We start from the raw sequence: 22,949 nt of genomic DNA on the forward strand, positions 1-22,949 counted from the left end.
GATGTGCGCACGTCTGATAAATGTGTGTCGGTATGTCTCATCGACACCTTTTTTTTTTTTTTTTTTTTCGGTCTCCAGCTCGATGTTGAGCCATGGCGAATTGTCGATGAATGATCTGTAGGAAGATCGATCTTGTTAGACATATAATATGATGTAGTTTATACTGGAAACAAAGATGATATCTAGGGATTTGAGGGAGTTTAGACTGAATACACCCATAATAAGGGTAGGAAGTATTAGGGGTGAGAGGGAGCTTAGGTAAGATTCATTGTAAGAAATGAATAAGGGCGTAAAAGGGTTGTGAGGGAGTTAAGTCGTGAGCTAATACTTTCTGTTATTTGCTTACAATGGATCTTTTCTGAGCTCCCTTACACCCTTATTACTTTCTATTATTTGCATACAGTAAATCTTTTAGTTCCCTCATAACCCCATTACTTGCATACAGTGGATCTTGTCTTAGCTCCCTCATAACCCCATTACTTGCATACAGTGGATCTTGTCTCAGCTCCCTCATAACCCCATTACTTGCATACAGTGGATCTTGTCTCAGCTCCCTCATAACCCCATTACTTGCATACAATTGATTTTGTCTCAGCTCCCTCATAACCCCATTACTTGTATACAGTGGATCTTGTCTTGGCTCCCTCATAACCCCATTACTTGCATACAGTGGATCCGGTCTCAGCTCCCTCATAACCCCATTACTTGCATACAATTGATCTTGTCTCAGCTCCCTCATAACCCCATTACTTGCATACAGTGGATCTTGTCTTCGCTCCCTCATAACCCCATTACTTGCATACAATGGATCTTGTCTTCGCTCCCTCATAACCCCATTACTTGAATACAATGAATCTTGTCTTCGCTCCCTCATAGCCCCATTACTTGCATACAGTGGATCTTGTCTTCACTCCCTCATAACCCCATTACTTGCATACAGTGGATCTTGTCTTCACTCCCTCATAACCCCATTACTTGCATACAGTGGATCTTGTCTTCACTCCCTCATAACCCCATTACTTGCATACAATGGATCTTGTCTTCACTCCCTCATAACCCCATTACTTGCATACAGTGGATCTTGTCTTCACTCCCTCATAACCCCATTACTTGCATACAATAGATTTTGTCGCAGCTCCCTCATACCCCCATTACTTGCATACAGTGAATCTTGTCTTCGCTCCCTCATACCCCCATTACTTGCATACAGTGGATCTTGTCTCAGCTCCCTCATAACCCCATTACTTGCATACAGTGGATCTTGTCTCAGCTCCCTCATAACCCCATTACTTGCATACAGTGGATCTTGTCTCCGCTCCCTCATAACCCCATTACTTGCATACAGTGGATCTTGTCTTCACTCCCTCATAACCCCATTACTTGCATACAGTGGATCTTGTCTTCGCTCCCTCATACCCCCATTACTTGCATACAGTGGATCTTGTCTCAGCTCCCTCATAACCCCATTACTTGCATACAGTGGATCTTGTCTCAGCTCCCTCATAACCCCATTACTTGCATACAGTAGATCTTGTCTCAGCTCCCTCATAACCCCATTACTTGCATACAGTGGATCTTGTCTTCGCTCCCTCATACCCCCATTACTTGCATACAGTGGATCTTGTCTCAGCTCCCTCATAACCCCATTACTTGCATACAGTGGATCTTGTCTTCGCTCCCTCATACCCCCATTACTTGCATACAGTGGATCTTGTCTTAGCTCCCTCATAACCCCATTACTTGCATACAGTGGATCTTGTCTCAGCTCCCTCATAACCCCATTACTTGCATACAGTGGATCTTGTCTCAGCTCCCTCATAACCCCATTACTTGCATACAATTGATTTTGTCTCAGCTCCCTCATAACCCCATTACTTGTATACAGTGGATCTTGTCTTGGCTCCCTCATAACCCCATTACTTGCATACAGTGGATCCGGTCTCAGCTCCCTCATAACCCCATTACTTGCATACAATTGATCTTGTCTCAGCTCCCTCATAACCCCATTACTTCCATACAGTGGATCTTGTCTTCGCTCCCTCATAACCCCATTACTTGCATACAATGGATCTTGTCTTCGCTCCCTCATAACCCCATTACTTGAATACAATGAATCTTGTCTTCGCTCCCTCATAGCCCCATTACTTGCATACAGTGGATCTTGTCTTCACTCCCTCATAACCCCATTACTTGCATACAGTGGATCTTGTCTTCACTCCCTCATAACCCCATTACTTGCATACAGTGGATCTTGTCTTCACTCCCTCATAACCCCATTACTTGCATACAATGGATCTTGTCTTCACTCCCTCATAACCCCATTACTTGCATACAGTGGATCTTGTCTTCACTCCCTCATAACCCCATTACTTGCATACAATAGATTTTGTCGCAGCTCCCTCATACCCCCATTACTTGCATACAGTGAATCTTGTCTTCGCTCCCTCATACCCCCATTACTTGCATACAGTGGATCTTGTCTCAGCTCCCTCATAACCCCATTACTTGCATACAGTGGATCTTGTCTTCGCTCCCTCATAACCCCATTACTTGCATACAGTGGATCTTGTCTCAGCTCCCTCATAACCCCATTACTTGCATACAGTGGATCTTGTCTCCGCTCCCTCATAACCCCATTACTTGCATACAGTGGATCTTGTCTTCACTCCCTCATAACCCCATTACTTGCATACAGTGGATCTTGTCTTCGCTCCCTCATACCCCCATTACTTGCATACAGTGGATCTTGTCTCAGCTCCCTCATAACCCCATTACTTGCATACAGTGGATCTTGTCTCAGCTCCCTCATAACCCCATTACTTGCATACAGTAGATCTTGTCTCAGCTCCCTCATAACCCCATTACTTGCATACAGTGGATCTTGTCTTCGCTCCCTCATACCCCCATTACTTGCATACAGTGGATCTTGTTTCAGCTCCCTCATAACCCCATTACTTGCATACAGTGGATCTTGTCTTCGCTCCCTCATACCCCCATTACTTGCATACAGTGGATCTTGTCTTAGCTCCCTCATAACCCCATTACTTGCATACAATGGATCTTGTCTTCGCTCCCTCATAACCCCATTACTTGCATACAATGGATCTTGTCTTCACTCCCTCATAACCCCATTACTTGCATACAGTGGATCTTGTCTTCACTCCCTCATAACCCCATTACTTGCATACAATAGATTTTGTCGCAGCTCCCTCATACCCCCATTACTTGCATACAGTGGATCTTGTCTCAGCTCCCTCATAACTCCATTACTTGCATACAATTGATTCTGTCTCAGCTCCCTCATACCCCCATTACTTTCATACAGTGGATCTTGTCTCAGCTCCCTCATAACCCCATTACTTGCATACAGTGGATCTTGTCTTCGCTCCCTCATACCCCCATTACTTGCATACAGTGGATCTTGTCTCAGCTCCCTCATAACCCCATTACTTGCATACAGTGGATCTTGTCTTCGCTCCCTCATAACCCCATTACTTGCATACAGTGGATCTGGTCTCAGCTCCCTCATAACCCCATTACTTGCATACAGTGGATCTTGTCTTCGCTCCCTCATACCCCCATTACTTGCATACAGTGGATCTTGTCTTAGCTCCATCATAATCCTATTACTTGCATACAATGGATCTTGTCTTCACTCCCTCATAACCCCATTACTTGCATACAGTGGATCTTGTCTTCGCTCCCTCATACCCCCATTACTTGCATACAGTGGATCTTGTCTCAGCTCCCTCATAACCCCATTACTTGCATACAGTGGATCTTGTCTCAGCTCCCTCATAACCCCATTACTTGCATACAGTGGATCTTGTCTTCGCTCCCTCATAACCCCATTACTTGCATACAGTGGCTTGTCTTCGCTCCCTCATACCCCCATTACTTGCATACAGTGGATCTTGTCTTAGCTCCCTCATAACCCCATTACTTGCATACAATGGATCTTGTCTCAGCTCCCTCATAACCCCATTACTTGCATACAGTGGATCTTGTCTTCTCTCCCTCACACTCCCATAGTATGCAAGAAATCAGAAACAATGCGGTTGTGAGTGGGCTAAGACAGTCTTGTCCCTAGTCTTGTCTTGGCTTCCTCATACCCCTATTTTTCACTATTCCTTGGTAGTGTAAATGGGCTTTAGTCACACAATATTCACCGCACACATTCATAACTTGAAAGGATCTTTAATCTTGCTGGTGGCAGGACAGTGGAAACGGGATGTACGTCTGAGAACAAATACAACTCGTGCGTACAGAACGATTTATTACTGATCCTCCTGTGTGCGTCCGACGCGCGTTCTGCCTGTGTAATCAGGTAATAAGTGACCGCATGGGGCCGATCAGCGGGCGTTTAATGCTGCAGGATTTAGCATATACCTGAACTTCGCTCCCTCACAACCCAGTTCCTTTCTATTCCTCGCTTACATTAGATCTGCTCTTAGCTCCCTCATACCTCTAATTCTTTTCACTCCTTGAATATTATAGGAGGGTGAGGGAGCAAAGACGATGTCCGTTATATGAAGAGAATAAAAAGCAATAAGGTTGTGAGGGAGCTGTGACACCATCTAGTGTCAGAGGTAGGGGGGGAATATGGATGTGGGGGACTTGTATATATTTTTTTTTAAAGGAACAGAAGGTGATAGATGTGGAAGGGAGCTTAGACTAGATCCATTCCGTTGAAGTAATAGGGGAGTGATTGAAATCTACTCAGGTGATAGGGTTGTAAGGGAGCTAAGATGAGATGCGTTATATGCAAGGAATAGGAAGTAATAGGGTTGTGAGGGAGCTAAGACAAGCTCTTATTGTCCGACAGGAGCACAATGTAACGGTGATGTTGTCTATTTTCTTATGTTTGCTGATGTAACCTGATATATTTCTTGTTCAGGTGTCCTCCTGGTTCTTCACAACTTTTACCGTGTCTGGATTAAAGGATAAGGTCCAACACGTTGAGAGTCTGCACCAGCTCTTTACCGCCATCTCGCCCGACCAGATAGAAATCCCCCCGTTTGTACTGGATTACGATGCTCGGGTAAGACCAGGTTCATTATGGAGGCGATGATAAGTACTGCACTGTGATCCTACATATCGCTGCCGATGTGTGGCGGAGCATGCCCGAGTTGGCCGATGTGTGGCGGAGCATGCCCGAGTTGGCCGATGTGTGGCGGAGCGGGCACGAGTTGGTCGCTGTGTGGCGGAGCGGGCACGAGTTGGTCGCTGTGTGGCGGAGCGGGCACGAGTTGGTCGCTGTGTGGCGGAGCGGGCACGAGTTGGTCGCTGTGTGGCGGAGCGGGCACGAGTTGGTCGCTGTGTGGCGGAGCGGGCACGAGTTGGTCGCTGTGTGGCGGAGCGGGCACGAGTTGGTCGCTGTGTGGCGGAGCGGGCACGAGTTGGTCGCTGTGTGGCGGAGCGGGCACGAGTTGGTCGCTGTGTGGCGGAGCGGGCACGAGTTGGTCGCTGTGTGGCGGAGCGGGCACGAGTTGGTCGCTGTGTGGCGGAGCGGGCACGAGTTGGCCGAATTGTGGCGGAGCGGGCACGAGTTGGCCGATGTGTGGCGGAGCAGGCACGAGATAGCCGATGTGTGGCGGAGCATGCACGAGATGGCCGATGTGTGGCGGAGCATGCACGAGATGGCCGATGTGTGGCGGAGCGGGCACGAGTTGGCCGATGTGTGGCGGAGCGGGCACGAGTTGGCCGATGTGTGGCGGAGCGGGCAAGAGTTGGCCGATGTGTGGCGGAGCATGCACGAGATGACCGCTGTGTGGCGGAGCAGGCACGAGATGGCCGAGGTGTGGCGGAGCGGGCACGAGTTGGTCGCTGTGTGGCGGAGCGGGCACGAGATGACCGCTGTGTGGCGGAGCAGGCACGAGATGGCCGCTGTGTGGCGGAGCAGGCACGAGTTGGCCGATGTGTGGCGGAGCGGGCACGAGTTGGCCGAGGTGTGGCGGAGCATGCACGAGATGACCGCTGTGTGGCGGAGCAGGCACGAGATGGCCGCTGTGTGGCGGAGCGGGCACGAGTTGGCCGAGGTGTGGCGGAGCGGGCACGAGTTGGCCGAGGTGTGGCGGAGCGGGCACGAGTTGGTCGCTGTGTGGCGGAGCGGGCACGAGTTGGCCGATGTGTGGCGGAGCATGCACGAGATGACCGCTGTGTGGCGGAGCAGGCACGAGTTGGCCGCTGTGTGGCGGAGCAGGCACGAGTTGGCCGATGTGTGGCGGAGCAGGCACGAGTTGGCCGAGGTGTGGCGGAGCAGGCACGAGTTGGCCGAGGTGTGGCGGAGCATGCACGAGTTGGTCGCTGTGTGGCGGAGCGGGCACGAGTTGGTCGCTGTGTGGCGGAGCGGGCACGAGTTGGTCGCTGTGTGGCGGAGCGGGCACGAGTTGGTCGCTGTGTGGCGGAGCGGGCACGAGTTGGTCGCTGTGTGGCGGAGCGGGCACGAGTTGGCCGCCATTCTTTCCGATAATGCTTATGCGATTCATGAGACTGTTAACACCAGAAGCGGTTAAGTGTCGGCAGCGCCAAATGAAGACCAGGTGTAGAATGTGAGGTGCCGCCAACGTACGGCAAGTGCAGGGTTAACAGATCACCCCTCCCCCGTCCCCTTTTGATGTGTTTCTCCAGGAGGGTCAGCGCCAGTGAATCAGATGTGAAGGGCGCAGTCTGCGGCCCAGATGGGGGGGTTACAGAGTCCAAATCTGCTGAGATGTAGTGACAGATGCCGGGAAGCTGTATTCACTGCATAAATGCCTCTGGCCCATCCCCCACCAGTGCAGAGCAGATCTCCGGGTTTGTTACAGTGTGTCAGCGCAGATAGTGGGGTACCGGTGCTGCTCCGCTGTAGTTGGGGAGCCTCGGATCTGCTGTTCATGGGATGCTTGTTCTGATGTCGTCTTCTTCTGCAGGAGAACGGACCCCTCTTCCCATCACACTCCTCGTTCTCCGGCCTCTGACCTCCTCTGCCCCCCGCCCGCCACCTTCTCTGTTGACCGCCTTGGGCAGTTCTCTCGGGACGGTCATCTCCTCCTCCGCGGCTTCTCTATACATATTCTCGGACTGGACGCCGGCCAGCGTTGGACAAGGCTCCTGCTGTCACCCGACAGCCCCCAGAGACACTAGACTGCTGCGCAGACCGCGGGGTCTCAGATGGTATTTATACTGCTGTAAATAGCGGCTCCGGATTGAGGACGCGCAGCCAGGGCCGACCCCAACTGTGCTGACAATAAAATCCCTTTATAATGTGAGTACCCCTCTGTGTACACAGTACGAGGGCCCAGTCCTGCCAGCACCGTGACCTGTCACAAGTGTGCGCAAGGTCGTAGAGACCCCCGATAATCCACCTCTGGTTATCTACCCTCCCCCCACATTGTACACCCCCAGTCCTTACAGGGCCGTTCCATTATCGCTGCCTCCCATCAGCTCATCCTGTGCACAGACCTAAGGGAGAGAAGAGCTGATGATGGGCCGTACATGACCTCGAGGGCCCCCGTAGTCGCCTATGGGACATTGTCATTGGTGGGAAGTTTCCAGAAGGAGGGGTCACCCATCACGTGACTTTATTCAGATTAGCAGAGCCCCAGTAATGTGCAACCTCCAGGGAGCGGATCAGCTGCTGACGATATAGGGGTGACCCCTAAATGGGCGGCATTAGATATCATGGACCACCAGACTAACATCACTCTGAGGCGCCGTCCTCCTACACTCACCATAGACCCTCCTGACCCCCGAATGGCAACAAGCAATCGCTCAGACAACAAGCGCTGCTGGGTGACATCGGCTGCACCACCGTCAGGGCGGATACAGGTGACAGTCACATGATCACCGCAGCTCTGGAGGTGACTGGAGGATAGGACCTGACGTAAGAGCAGAATAGTGACTGCATCTCTAGAGGTGACTGGAGGATAAGACACAATGTAACAGCAGAATAGTGAGTGCAGCTCTGGAGGTGACTGGAGGATAGGACCTGATTTAAGAGGAGAATAGTGAGTGCAGCTCTGGAGGATAAGACACGATGTAACAGCAGAATAGTGACCGCAGCTCTGGAGGTGACTGGAGGATAGGACCTGATGTAAGAGCAGAATAGTGACTGCAGCTCTAGAGGTGACTGGAGGATAAGACATGATGTAATAGCAGAATAGTGACTGCAGCTCTGGAGGATAAGACACAATGTAACCGCAGAATAGTGACTGCAGCTCTGGAGGTGACTGGAGGATAAGTCACGATGTAAGAGCAGAATAGTGAGTGCAGCTCTGGAGGTGACTGGAGGATAAGTCACGATGTAACAGCAGAATTGTGACTGCAGCTCTGGAGGATAAGACACAATGTAAGGGCAGAATAGTGACTGCAGCTCTGGAGGTGAGTGGAGGATAAGACACGATGTAATAGCAGAATAGTGACTGCAGCTCTGCAGGTGACTGGAGAATAAGACACGATGTAACAGCAGAATAGTGACTGCAGCTCTGGAGGTGACTGGAGGATAAAACATGATGTAACAGCAGAATAGTGACTGCAGCTCTGCAGGTGACTGGAGGGTAAGACACGATGTAACAGCAGAATAGTGACTGCAGCTCTGGAGGTGACTGGAGGATAAAACATGATGTAACAGCAGAATAGTGACTGCAGCTCTGGAGGTGACTGGAGGATAACTCATGATGTAACAGCAGAATAGTGACTGCAGCTCTGCAGGTGACTGGAGGATAAGACACGATGTAACAGCAGAATTGTGACTGCAGCTCTGGAGGTGACTGGAGGATAAGACACGATGTAACAGCAGAATAGTGACTGCAGCTCTGCAGGTGACTGGAGGGTAAGACACGATGTAACAGCAGAATAGTGACTGCAGCTCTGGAGGTGACTGGAGGATAAGACGATGTAAGAGCAGAATAGTGACTGCAGCTCTGGAGGTGACTGGAGGATAAGACGATGTAAGAGCAGAATAGTGACTGCAGCTCTGGAAGATAAGACGCAATGTAACAGCAGAATAGTGACTGCAGCTCTGGAGGTGACTGGAGGATAAGACAAGATGTAACAGCAGAATAGTGACTGCAGCTCTGCGGGATAAGACACAATGTAAGAGCAGAATAGTGAGTGCAGCTCTGGAGGTGACTGGAGGATAAGTCACGATGTAACAGCAGAATAGTGACTGCAGCTCTGGAGGAGACTGGAGGATAACACACAATGTAAGAGCAGAATAGTGACTGGAGGATAAGTCATGATGTAACAGTAGAATAGTGAGAGCAGCTCTGGAGGATAAGACACGATGTAACAGCAGAATAATGACTGCAGCTCTGGAGGTGACTAGAGGATAAGATACGATGTAACAGCAGAATAGTGAGTGCAGCTCTGGAGGTGACTGGAGAATAAGACACGACGTAACAGCAGAATAGTGACTGCAGCTCTGGAGGTGACTAGAGGATAAGACCTGATGTAACAGCAGACTAGTGACTGCAGCTCTGGAGGTGACTGGAGGATAAGTCATGATGTAACAGTAGAATAGTGAGAGCCGCTCTGGAGGTGACTGGAGGATAAGACAAGATGTAACAGCAGACTAGTGACTGCAGCTCTGGAGGTGACTGGAGGACAAGACACAATGTAACAGTAGAATAGTGAGAGCCGCTCTGTAGGTGACTGGAGGATAAGTCACGATGTAAGAGGAGAATAGTGACTGCAGCTCTGGAGGTGACTGGAGGATAAGACAAGATGTAACAGCAGAATAGTGACTGCAGCTCTGCAGGTGACTGGAGGGTAAGACACGATGTAACAGCAGAATAGTAAGTGCAGCTCTGGAGGTGACTGGAGGATAAGTCACGATGTAAGAGCAGAATAGTGACTGCAGCTCTGGAGGTGACTGGAGGATAAGACGATGTAAGAGCAGAATAGTGACTGCAGCTCTGGGGGATAAGACACAATGTAACAGCAGAATAGTGACTGCAGCTCTGGAGGTGACTGGAGGATAAGTCACGATGTAAGAGCAGAATAGTGAGTGCAGCTCTGGAGGATAAGACACAATGTAAGAGCAGAATAGTGAGTGCAGCTCTGGAGGTGACTGGAGGATAAGTCACGACTGCAGCTCTGGAAGTGACTGGAGGATAAGACACAATGTAACAGCAGAATAGTGACTGCAGCTCTGGAGGTGACTGGAGGATAAGTCATGATGTAACAATAGAATAGTGAGAGCAGCTCTGGAGGTGACTGAAGGATAAGACAAGGTGTAACAGCAGAATAGTGACTGCAGCACTGGAGGTGACTGGAGGATAAGTCATGATGTAACAGTAGAATAGTGAGAGCAGCTCTGGAGGTGACTGGAGGATAAGACACGATGTAACAGCAGAATAGTGACTGCAGCTCTGCAGGTGACTGGAGGGTAAGACACGATGTAACAGCAGAATAGTGACTGCAGCTCTGGAGGTGACTGGAGGATAAGACACAATGTAAGAGCAGAATAGTGAGTGCAGCTCTGGAGGTGACTGGAGGATAAGACACAATGTAAGAGCAGAATAGTGAGTGCAGCTCTGGAGGTGACTGGAGGATAAGACACGATGTAACGTCAGAATAGTGACTGCAGCTCTGGAGGTGACTCGAGGATAAAACACGATGTAAGAGCAGAATAGTGAGTGCAGCTCTGGAGGTGACTGGAGGATAAGACCTGATGTAACAGCAGACTAGTGACTGCAGCTCTGGAGGTGACTAGAGGGTAAGACACAATGTAAAAGCAGAATAGTGACTGCAGCTCTGGAGGTGACTGGAGGATAAGTCATGATGTAACAATAGAATGGTGAGAGCCGCTCTGGAGGATAAGACAAGATGTAACAGCAGAATAGTGACTGCAGCTCTGGAGGTGACTGGAGGATAAGTCACGATGTAAGAGGAGAATAGTGAGTTTAGCTCTGGAGGATAAGTCACGATGTAAGAGCAGAATAGTGACTGCAGCTCTGGAGGTGACTGGAGGATAAGACGATGTAAGAGCAGAATAGTGACTGCAGCTCTGGAGGTGACTGGACGATAAGACGATGTAAGAGCAGAATAGTAACCGCGGCTCTGGAGAAGACTGGAGGATAAGACACGATGTAACAGCAGAATAGTGACCGCAGCTCTGGAGGTGACTGGAGGATAGGACCTGATGTAAGAGCAGAATAGTGACTGCAGCTCTAGAGGTGACTGGAGGATAAGACATGATGTAATAGCAGAATAGTGACTGCAGCTCTGGAGGATAAGACACAATGTAACCGCAGAATAGTGACTGCAGCTCTGGAGGTGACTGGAGGATAAGACACTGATGTAACAGCAGAATAGTGACTGCAGCTCTGGAGGTGACTGGAGGATAAGTCACGATGTAAGAGGAGAATAGTGAGTGCAACACTGGAGGATAAGTCACGATGTAAGAGCAGAATAGTGTTTGCAGCTCTGGAGGTGACTGGAGGATAAGACGATGTAAGAGCAGAATAGTGACTGCAGCTCTGGAGGTGACTGGAGGATAAGACTATGTAAGAGCAGAATAGTAACCGCAGCTCTGGAGGAGACTGGAGGATAAGTCACGATGTAAGAGCAGAATAGTGAGTGCAGCTCTGGAGGTGACTGGAGGATAAGTCACGATGTAACAGCAGAACTGTGACTGCAGCTCTGGAGGATAAGACACAATGTAAGGGCAGAATAGTGACTGCAGCTCTGGAGGTGACTGGAGGATAAGTCATGATGTAACAGCAGAATAGTGACTGCAGCTCTGCAGGTGACTGGAGAATAAGACACGATGTAACAGCAGAATAGTGACTGCAGCTCTGGAGGTGACTGGAGGATAAAACATGATGTAACAGCAGAATAGTGACTGCAGCTCTGCAGGTGACTGGAGGGTAAGACACGATGTAACAGCAGAATAGTGACTGCAGCTCTGGAGGTGACTGGAGGATAAAACATGATGTAACAGCAGAATGGTGACTGCAGCTCTGGAGGTGACTGGAGGATAAGTCATGATGTAACAGCAGAATAGTGACTGCAGCTCTGGAGGTGACTGGAGGATAACTCATGATGTAACAGCAGAATAGTGACTGCAGCTCTGCAGGTGACTGGAGGATAAGACACGATGTAACAGCAGAATTGTGACTGCAGCTCTGGAGGTGACTGGAGGATAAGACACAATGTAAGAGCAGAATAGTGACTGCAGCTCTGGAGGTGACTGGAGGATAAAACATGATGTAACAGCAGAATAGTGACTGCAGCTCTGCAGGTGACTGGAGGGTAAGACACTATGTAACAGCAGAATAGTGACTGCAGCTCTGGAGGTGACTGGAGGATAAGACGATGTAAGAGCAGAATAGTGACTGCAGCTCTGGAGGTGACTGGAGGATAAGACGATGTAAGAGCAGAATAGTGACTGCAGCTCTGGAAGATAAGACGCAATGTAACAGCAGAATAGTGACAGCAGCTCTGGAGGTGACTGGAGGATAAGACAAGATGTAACAGCAGAATAGTGACTGCAGCTCTGGAGGATAAGACACAATGTAAGAGCAGAATAGTGAGTGCAGCTCTGGAGGTGACTGGAGGATAAGTCACGATGTAACAGCAGAATAGTGACTGCAGCTCTGGAGGAGACTGGAGGATAACACACAATGTAAGAGCAGAATAGTGAGTGCAGCTCTGGAGGTGACTGGAGGATAAGTCATGATGTAACAGTAGAATAGTGAGAGCAGCTCTGGAGGATAAGACAAGCTGTAACAGCAAAATAGTGACTGCAGCTCTGGAGGTGACTGGAGGATAAGTCATGATGTAACAGTAGAATAGTGAGAGCAGCTCTGGAGGATAAGACACGATGTAACAGCAGAATAATGACTGCAGCTCTGGAGGTGACTAGAGGATAAGATACGATGTAACAGCAGAATAGTGAGTGCAGCTCTGGAGGTGACTGGAGAATAAGACACGACGTAACAGCAGAATAGTGACTGCAGCTCTGGAGGTGACTAGAGGATAAGACATGTAACAGCACATTAGTGACTGCAGCTCTGGAGGTGACTGGAGGATAAGACACAATGTAAGAGCAGAATAGTGAGTGCAGCTCTGGAGGTGACTGGAGGATAAGACACGATGTAACCGCAGAATAGTGACTCCAGCTCTGGAGGTGACTGGAGGATAAAACACGATGTAAGAGCAGAATAGAGAGTGCAGCTCTGGAGGTGACTGGAGGATAAGACCTGATGTAACAGCAGACTAGTGACTGCAGCTCTGGAGGTGACTGGAGGATAAGTCATGATGTAACAGTAGAATAGTGACTGCAGCTCTGGAGGTGACTGGAGGATAAGTCACGATGTAAGAGGAGAATAGTGACTGCAGCTCTGGAGGATAAGTCACGATGTAAGAGCAGAATAGTGACTGCAGCTCTGGAGGTGACTGGAGGATAAGACGATGTAAGAGCAGAATAGTGACTGCAGCTCTGGAGGATAAGTCACGATGTAAGAGCAGAATAGTGACTGCAGCTCTGGAGGTGACTGGAGGATAAGACCTGATGTAACAGCAGACTAGTGACTGCAGCTCTGGAGGTGACTGGAGGATAAGACACAATGTAACAGTAGAATAGTGAGAGCCGCTCTGGAGGTGACTGGAGGATAAGTCACGATGTAAGAGGAGAATAGTGACTGCAGCTCTGGAGGATAAGTCACGATGTAAGAGCAGAATAGTGACTGCAGCTCTGGAGGATAAGACGATGTAAGAGCAGAATAGTGACTGCAGCTCTGGGGGATAAGACACAATGTAACAGAAGAATAGTGACTGCAGCTTTGGAGGTGACTGGAGGATAAGTCACGATGTAAGAGCAGAATAGTGAGTGCAGCTCTGGAGGATAAGACACAATGTAACAGCAGAATAGTGACTGCAGCTCTGGAGGTGACTGGAGGATAAGTCACAATGTAAGAGCAGAATAGTGAGTGCAGCTCTGGAGGTGACTGGAGGATAAGTCACGACTGCAGCTCTGGAGGTGACTGGAGGATAAGACACAATGTAACAGCAGAATAGTGACTGCAGCTCTGGAGGTGACTGGTGGATAAGACAAGGTGTAACAGCAGAATAGTGACTGCAGCTCTGGAGGTGACTGGAGGATAAGTCATGATGTAACAGTAGAATAGTGAGAGCAGCTCTGGAGGTGACTGGAGGATAAGACACGATGTAACAGCAGAATAGTGACTGCAGCTCTGCAGGTGACTGGAGGGTAAGACACGATGTAAGAGCAGAATATTGAGTGCAGCTCTGGAGGATAAGTCACGATGTAAGAGCAGAATAGTGACTGCAGCTCTGGAGGTGACTGGAGGATAAGACACAATGTAAGAGCAGAATAGTGAATGCAGCTCTGGAGGTGACTGGAGGATAAGACACAATGTAAGAGCAGAACAGTGAGTGCAGCTCTGGAGGATAAGACACAATGTAACATCAGAATAGTGACTGCAGCTCTGGAGGTGACTGGAGGATAAAACACGATGTAAGAGCAGAATAGTGACTGCAGCTCTGGAGGTGACTGGAGGATAAGTCATGATGTAACAGTAGAATAGAGACTGCAGCTCTGGAGGTGACTGGAGGATAAGTCATGATGTAACAGTAGAATAGTGAGAGCAGCTCTGGAGATGACTGGAGGATAAGACAAGATGTAACAGCAGAATAGTGACTGCAGCTCTGGAGGTGACTGGAGGATAAGACAAGATGTAACAGCAGAATAGTGACTGCAGCTCTGGAGGTGACTGGAGGATAAGACACAATGTAAGAGCAGAATAGTGAGTGCAGCTCTGGAGGTGACTGGAGGATAAGTCATGATGTAACAGTAGAATAGTGAGAGCAGCTCTGGAGGTGACTGGAGGATAAGACAAGATGTAACAGCTGAATAGTGACTGCAGCTCTGGAGGTGACTGGAGGATAAATCACGATGTAAGAGGAGAATAGTGAGTGCAGCTCTGGAGGATAAGTCACGATGTAAGAGCAGAATAGTGACTGCAGCTCTGGAGGATAAGACGATGTAAGAGCAGAATAGTGACTGCAGCTCTGGAGGTGACTGGAGGATAGGACGAGATGTAACAGCAGAATAGTGACTTCAGCTCTGGAGGTGACTGGAGGATAAGTCATGATGTAACAGTAGAATAGTGAGAGCAGCTCTGGAGGTGACTGGAGGATAAGACACGATGTAACAGCAGAATAGTGACTGCAGCTCTGGAGGTGACTGGAGGATAAGACACGATGTAACCGCAGAATAGTGACTCCAGCTCTGGAGGTGACTGGAGGATAAAACACGATGTAAGAGCAGAATAGAGAGTGCAGCTCTGGAGGTGACTGGAGGATAAGACCTGATGTAACAGCAGACTAGTGACTGCAGCTCTGGAGGTGACTGGAGGATAAGTCATGATGTAACAGTAGAATAGTGAGAGCCGCTCTGGAGGTGACTGGAGGATAAGACAAGCTGTAACAGCAGAATAGTGACTGCAGCTCTGGAGGTGACTGGAGGATAAGACACAATGTAACAGTAGAATAGTGAGAGCCGCTCTGGAGGTGACTGGAGGATAAGTCACGATGTAAGAGCAGAATAGTGACTGCAGCTCTGGAGGTGACTGGAGGATAAGTCACGATGTAAGAGGAGAATAGTGACTGCAGCTCTTTAGGTGACTGGAGGATAAGACACAATGTAACAGTAGAATAGTGAGCCGCTCTGGAGGTGACTGGAGGATAAGTCACGATGTAAGAGCAGAATAGTGACTGCAGCTCTGGAGGTGACTGGAGGATAAGACGATGTAAGAGCAGAATAGTGACTGCAGCTCTGGGGGATAAGACACAATGTAACAGCAGAATAGTGACTGCAGCTTTGGAGGTGACTGGAGGATAAGTCACGATGTAAGAGCAGAATAGTGAGTGCAGCTCTGGAGGATAAGACACAATGTAACAGCAGAATAGTGACTGCAGCTCTGGAGGTGACTGGAGGATAAGTCACGATGTAAGAGCAGAATAGTGAGTGCAGCTCTGGAGGTGACTGGAGGATAAGTCACGACTGCAGCTCTGGAGGTGACTGGAGGATAAGACACAATGTAACAGCAGAATAGTGACTGCAGCTCTGGAGGTGACTGGTGGATAAGACAAGGTGTAACAGCAGAATAGTGACTGCAGCTCTGGAGGAGACTGGAGGATAAGACACGATGTAAGAGCAGAATAGAGACTGCAGCTCTGGAGGTGACTGGAGGATAAGTCATGATGTAACAGTAGAATAGTGAGAGCAGCTCTGGAGGTGACTGGAGGATAAGACAAGATGTAACAGCAGAATAGTGACTGCAGCTCTGGAGGTGACTGGAGGATAAGACAAGATGTAACAGCAGAATAGTGACTGCAGCTCTGGAGGTGACTGGAGGATAAGACACAATGTAAGAGCAGAATAGTGAGTGCAGCTCTGGAGGATAAGACACAATGTAACAGCAGAATAGTGACTGCAGCTCTGGAGGTGACTGGAGGATAAGTCACGATGTAAGAGCAGAATAGTGAGTGCAGCTCTGGAGGTGACTGGAGGATAAGTCACGACTGCAGCTCTGGAGGTGACTGGAGGATAAGACACAATGTAACAGCAGAATAGTGACTGCAGCTCTGGAGGTGACTGGTGGATAAGACAAGATGTAACAGCAGAATAGTGACTGCAGCTCTGGAGGATAAGACACGATGTAAGAGCAGAATAGAGACTGCAGCTCTGGAGGTGACTGGAGGATAAGTCATGATGTAACAGTAGAATAGTGAGAGCAGCTCTGGAGGTGACTGGAGGATAAGACAAGATGTAACAGCTGAATAGTGACTGCAGCTCTGGAGGATAAATCACGATGTAAGAGGAGAATAGTGAGTGCAGCTCTGGAGGTGACTGGAGGATAAATCACGATGTAAGAGGAGAATAGTGAGTGCAGCTCTGGAGGATAAGTCACGATGTAAGAGCAGAATAGTGACTGCAGCTCTGGAGGATAAGACGATGTAAGAGCAGAATAGTGACTGCAGCTCTGGAGGTGACTGGAGGATAGGACGAGATGTAACAGCAGAATAGTGACTTTAGCTCTGGAGGTGACTGGAGGATAAGTCATGATGTAACAGTAGAATAGTGAGAGCAGCTCTGGAGGTGACTGGAGGATAAGACACGATGTAACAGCAGAATAGTGACTGCAGCTCTGGAGGTGACTGGAGGATAAGACAAGATGTAACAGCTGAATAGTGACTGCAGCTCTGGAGGTGACTGGAGGATAAATCACTATGTAAGAGGAGAATAGTGAGTGCAGCTCTGGAGGATAAGTCACGATGTAAGAGCAGAATAGTGACTGCAGCTCTGGAGGTGACTGGAGGATAAGTCAAGATGTAAGAGCAGAATAGTGACTGCAGCTCTGGAGGTGACTGGAGGATAAGACGATGTAAGAGCAGAATAGTGACTGCAGCTCTGGAGGTGACTGGAGGATAGGACGAGATGTAACAGCAGAATAGTGACTTCAGCTCTGGAGGTGACTGGAGGATAAGTCATGATATAACAGTAGAATAGTGAGAGCAGCTCTGGAGGATAAGACACGATGTAACAGCAGAATAGTGACTGCAGCTCTGCAGGTGACTAGAGGATAAGATACGATGTAACAGCACATTAGTGACTGCAGCTCTGGAGGTGACTGGAGGATAAGACACATTGTAAGAGCAGAATAGTGAGTGCAGCTTTGGAGGTGACTGGAGGATAAGACACGATGTAACCGCAGAATAGTGACTGCAGCTCTGGAGGCGACTGGAGGATAAGACACGATGTAACATCAGAATAGTGACTGCAGCTCTGGAGGTGACTGGAGGATAAGACATAATGTTACAGCAGAATAGTGACTGCAGCTCTGGAGGTGACTGGAGGATAAGACACGATGTGACACCAGAATAGTGAGTGCAGCTCTTGAGGCGACTGGAGGATAAGACACGATGTAACAGCAGAATAGTGGTTGCAGCTCTGGAGGTGACTGGAGGATAAGATATGATGTAACAGCAGAATAGTGACTGCAGCTCTGGAGGTGACTGGAGGATAAGACACGATGTAACAGCAGAATAGTGGTTGCAGCTCTGGAGGTGACTGGAGGATAAGACATGATGTAACAGCAGAATAGTGATTGCAGCTCTGGAGGTGACTGGAGGATAAGACACGATGTAACAGCAGAATAGTGGTTACAGCTCTGGAGGTGACTGGAGGATAAGACATGATGTAACAGCTGAGTAGTGGTTGCAGCTCTGGAGGTGACTGGAGGATAAGACATGATGTAACATCAGAATAGTGACTGCAGCTCTGGAGGTGACTGGAGGATAAAACACGATGTAAGAGCAGAATAGTGAGTGCAGCTCTGGAGGTGACTGGAGGATAAGACACGATGTAACCGCAGAATAGTGACTGCAGCTCTGGAGGATAAGATACGATGTAACATCAGAATACTGACTGCAGCTCTGGAGGTGACTGGAGGATAAAACACGATGTAAGAGCAGAATATTGAGTGCTGCTCTGGAGGTGACTGGAGGATAAGACACGACGTAACAGCAGAATAGTGACTGCAGCTCTGGAGGTGACTAGAGGATAAGACATGTAACAGCAGACTAGTGACTGCAGCTCTGGAGGTGACTGGAGGATAAAACATGATGTAACAGCAGAATAGTGACTGCAGCTCTGCAGGTGACTAGAGGATAAGACACGATGTAACAGCAGAATTGTGACTGCAGCTCTGGAGGTGACTGGAGGATAAGACACAATGTAAGAGCAGAATAGTGAGAGCCGCTCTGGAGGTGACTGGAGGATAAGACAAGATGTAACAGCAGAATAGTGACTGCAGCTCTGGAGGTGACTGGAGGATAAGTCATGATGTAACAGTAGAATAGTGAGAGCCGCTCTGGAGGTGACTGGAGGATAAGACAAGATGTAACAGCAGAATAGTGACTGCAGCTCTGGAGGTGACTGGAGGGTAAGACACGATGTAACAGCAGAATAGTAACCGCGGCTCTGGAGGATAAGACAAGATGTAACAGCAGAATAGTGACTGCAGCTCTGGAGGTGACTGGAGGATAAGACACGATGTAAGAGCAGAATAGTGACTGCAGCTCTGGAGGATAAGACACAATGTATCAGCAGAATAGTGAGTGCAGCTCTGGAGGTGACTGGAGGATAAGTCATGATGTACCAGTAGAATAGTGAGAGCAGCTCTGGAGGATAAGACAAGATGTAACAGCAGAATAGTGACTGCAGCTCTGGAGGTGACTGGAGGATAAGACACAATGTAAGAGCAGAATAGTGAGTGCAGCTCTGGAGATGACTGGAGGATAAGACAAGATGTAACAGCAGAATAGTGACTGCAGCTCTGCAGGTGACTGAAGGATAAGACGATGTAAGAGCAGAATATTGAGTGCAGCTCTGGAGGATAAGACAAGATGTAACAGCAGAATAGTGACTGCAGCTCTGGAGGTGACTGGAGGATAAGACACGATGTAAGAGCAGAATAGTGACTGCAGCTCTGGAGGATGAGACACAATGTAACAGCAGAATAGTGAGTGCAGCTCTGGAGGTGACTGGAGGATAAGTCATGATGTAACAGTAGAGTAGTGAGAGCCGCTCTGGAGGTGACTGGAGGATAAGACAAGATGTAACAGCAGAATAGTGACTGCAGCTCTAGAGGTGACTGGAGGATAAGACACAATGTAACAGCAGAATAGTGACTGCAGCTCTGGAGGAGACTGGAGGATAAGACATGATGTAAGAGCAGAATAGTGACTGCAGCTCTGGAGGTGACTGGAGGATAAGACACGATGTAAGAGCAGAATAGTGACTGCAGCTCTGGAGGATAAGACACAATGTAACAGCAGAATAGTGAGTGCAGCTCTGGAGGTGACTGGAGGATAAGTCATGATGTAACAGTAGAATAGTGAGAGCAGCTCTGGAGGATAAGACAAGATGTAACAGCAGAATAGTGACTGCAGCTCTGGAGGTGACTGGAGGATAAGACACAATGTAAGAGCAGAATAGTGAGTGCAGCTCTGGAGATGACTGGAGGATAAGACAAGATGTAACAGCAGAATAGTGACTGCAGCTCTGCAGGTGACTGAAGGATAAGACGATGTAAGAGCAGAATAGTGACTGCAGCTCTGGAGGTGACTGGAGGATAAGACGATGTAAGAGCAGAATAGTGACTGCAGCTCTGGAGGTGACTGGAGGATAAGACGATGCAAGAGCAGAATAGTAACCGTTGCTCTGGAGGATAAGACACGATGTAAGAGCAGAATAGTGACTGCAGCTCTGGAGGTGACTGGAGGATAAGTCACGATGTAACAGCAGAATAGTGAGTGCAGCTCTGGAGGTGACTGGAGGATAAGACACAATGTAAGAGCAGAATAGTGACTGCAGCTCTGAAGGTGACTGGAGGATAAGACAAGATGTAACATCAGAATAGTGACTGCAGCTCTGGAGGTGACTGGAGGATAAGTCATGATGTAACAGTAGAATAGTGACTGCAGCTCTGGAGGTGACTGGAGGATAAGACACGATGTAACAGCAGAATAGTGACTGCAGCTCTGCAGGTGACTGGAGGGTAAGACACGATGTAACAGCAGAATAATGACTGCAGCTCTGGAGGTGACTAGAGGATAAGATACGATGTAACAGCAGAATAGTGAGTGCAGCTCTGGAGGTGACTGGAGGATAAGACACGACGTAACAGCAGAATAGTGACTGCAGCTCTGGAGGTGACTAGAGGATAAGACATGTAACAGCACATTAGTGACTGCTGCTCTGGAGGTGACTGGAGGATAAGACACAATGTAAGAGCAGAATAGTGAGTGCAGCTCTGGAGGTGACTAGAGGATAAGACATGTAACAGCACATTAGTGACTGCTGCTCTGGAGGTGACTGGAGGATAAGACACGATGTAACAGCAGAATAGTGAGTGCAGCTCTGGAGGATAAGTCACGATGTAACAGCAGAATAGTGGTTGCAGCTCTGGAGGTGACTGGAGGATAAGACACGATGTAACAGCTGAATAGTGGTTGCAGCTCTGGAGGTGACTGGAGGATAAGACATGATGTAACAGCAGAATAGTGGTTGCAGCTCTGGAGGTGACTGGAGGATAAGACCTGATGTAACAGAAGAATAGTGAGTGCAGCTCTGGAGGTGACTGGAGGATAAAGCACGATGTAAGAGCAGAATATTGATTGCAGCTCTGGAAGTGACTGGAGGATAAGACACGATGTAACAGCAGAATAGTGAGTGCAGCTCTGGAGGTGACTGGAGGATAAGACACGATGTAACAGCAGAATAGTGAGTGCAGCTCTGGAGGTGACTGGAGGATAAAACACGATGTAAGAGCAGAATAGTGAGTGCAGCTCTGTGGGATAAGGTGTGAGGTTGAAGTTAAATACTACCGTCTCTGTACGGTGGCTGGGGGTTGTAGTACTCGGGCGGCCGCTGCTGCTGGTATACAGTATATACTTGCAGTGTGGTCACTCCAGTCTCGCCCTCCCCCGTAACGATCAGCCAGATCTCGCTGGTGACGGCTGCAGGAAGGGGACGTGCAGCGTCCTGATCGGTGCTCTGGGGCTCCTGTGTCTGGTCCTGAGCCCGGCTGCAGGTACAGCTGAGTGATCGGGCACCTGTGGCTCCGTGGTAGCCCCTTTTATATTCTCTGGGGCCCCCGGACATGTGCACAGAGGGGCGGCCTGTCAGAACCGTGCAGCCCACTGTGATCCCAGCATTATTGGGTCGGTCGCCCCCTCTGGTGGTGGCGGCCCCCTCTAGTGGTGGTGACCACCTTACAGAATCGTCCTGTCTGCACGCTTAGTGCTGGGACATCTGCTCCAGCTGCAGATTCGCTCATTACCCGGCTAATCACTTGTACCTCGGCACTTCTGGGTTTCATTTTTTTCCAGGTCCATATTTAGCTGGTGCCATCTGTCCGCAGCTCGTGGAAATCCCACATAATCTCCGTCCAGCCGCTCCAGGGTCACAGCGAGGAATGATTCACATGGAAACAAAGCCTCGCCGTCTATTAACCCATCAGGGCCAAGGACGCGGGCAGCGAAGGTCAGGAGAGTGCAGCCAGATCCCAGGATTCACGGCAGGGTCCGATCAGACGCCCGATACATTGGGGTGCACCAGGGCGTGATCCGGAGCCTCCGAGCGCTCCTGTCCTCTGCAGATCACACAATCCGCTCGATTCATCACTTCTGATTTCTTGACGTCACTTTTCTTTTTTTGTCTTGTATTCGCTGACGGTTTTTGCTCCACATTCTTCAAAGTAACGATCGCCGTTCAAACATGTTCCATTTTTATTTTTTTTTTTTACTTTTTTTGCGACTTTTAAGCACCAAAAGTTATGAATTTTATAAAAAGTCACTTTGTCTAATAATGGGTCAAAATGAAAACTGCTCCAGAAACCTCCCTCCACAGCGAGCGGCTGAGGGGCGCCAAAGTGTGACATTTAGTAAAAGTCTAAAACATCTGAATAAGCAAAGCGGAGGAGGAAAAGGGAAAAAAGGCTTCAAAAGTGGCGTAAAATGTACAGAAAAGAAGAGTGCAAACACAAGTCAGTAAAAAGGAGAAACGCCACCGAGGACGTGGGGCCCATGTATCCATCGCACTACTCCTGAGAGTCAAGTATTTCCTCTGGTGCAGATCCGGACTCCCCGAGATAAGAGCATTCGGCCAAAAATACCTGTGTTCCATAGATTATAATGGAGAAGGAAGCGGTCAGGCTCCTATGTCCTCCTCCTCCCTCTGTTCTCCTCCCTCCAGACTCCTCTGCTCTCTCCTCCCTCCAGACTCTTCTGTCCTCCTCCTCCCTCCCTCCAGACTCTTCTGTCCTCCTCCTCCCTCCCTCCAGACTCTTCTGTCCTCCTCCTCCCTCCCTCCAGACTCTTCTGTCCTCCTCCTCCCTCCCTCCAGACTCTTCTGTCCTCCTCCTCCCTCCCTC

General features: G+C 49.0%; 1 protein-coding gene and 2 long non-coding RNA genes across 6 annotated transcripts in view; all 3 read left to right on the plus strand.

The window, feature by feature from the left end:
- GDAP2 (ganglioside induced differentiation associated protein 2) overlaps nucleotides 1–7,250 on the plus strand; it is a 41,853-nt gene extending 34,603 nt beyond the window's left edge. The window contains exons 13-14 of the mRNA XM_073668736.1: nucleotides 4,898–5,041; nucleotides 6,912–7,250. Coding sequence (XP_073524837.1) covers nucleotides 4,898–5,041; nucleotides 6,912–6,959 — 192 coding nt within the window. The 3' untranslated portion in view covers nucleotides 6,960–7,250. The remainder of the gene's footprint in view (nucleotides 1–4,897; nucleotides 5,042–6,911) is intronic.
- A 3,548-nt stretch (nucleotides 7,251–10,798) lies between these two features.
- On the plus strand, nucleotides 10,799–14,508 carry LOC141241187 (uncharacterized). 3 transcript variants are annotated; one of them, XR_012305973.1, is made up of 3 exons: nucleotides 10,799–12,624; nucleotides 12,743–13,114; nucleotides 14,452–14,508. It is a non-coding gene; the product is annotated as an uncharacterized lncRNA (long non-coding RNA). The 3 variants fall into 3 exon arrangements; XR_012305979.1 differs by lacking the exon at nucleotides 14,452–14,508 and adding an exon at nucleotides 14,077–14,445 and having other exon boundaries at nucleotides 12,743–14,021; XR_012305985.1 differs by lacking the exon at nucleotides 14,452–14,508 and having other exon boundaries at nucleotides 10,799–11,415; nucleotides 12,292–12,624; nucleotides 12,743–13,115.
- Nucleotides 14,509–14,625: 117 nt separating this feature from the next.
- LOC141253125 (uncharacterized) lies at nucleotides 14,626–16,778 on the plus strand. 2 transcript variants are annotated; one of them, XR_012314237.1, is made up of 4 exons: nucleotides 14,626–15,024; nucleotides 15,738–16,081; nucleotides 16,192–16,602; nucleotides 16,703–16,778. It is a non-coding gene; the product is annotated as an uncharacterized lncRNA (long non-coding RNA). The 2 variants fall into 2 exon arrangements; XR_012314236.1 differs by lacking the exon at nucleotides 14,626–15,024 and having other exon boundaries at nucleotides 15,690–16,081.
- Nucleotides 16,779–22,949: the final 6,171 nt, after the last annotated feature.

The sequence above is a fragment of the Phyllobates terribilis genome, unplaced genomic scaffold, assembly GCF_046119375.1.
Source record: "Phyllobates terribilis strain yellow unplaced genomic scaffold, ASM4611937v1 Scaffold_2__4_contigs__length_985480577, whole genome shotgun sequence".
In the NCBI taxonomy this organism is placed as follows: domain Eukaryota; kingdom Metazoa; phylum Chordata; class Amphibia; order Anura; family Dendrobatidae; genus Phyllobates; species Phyllobates terribilis.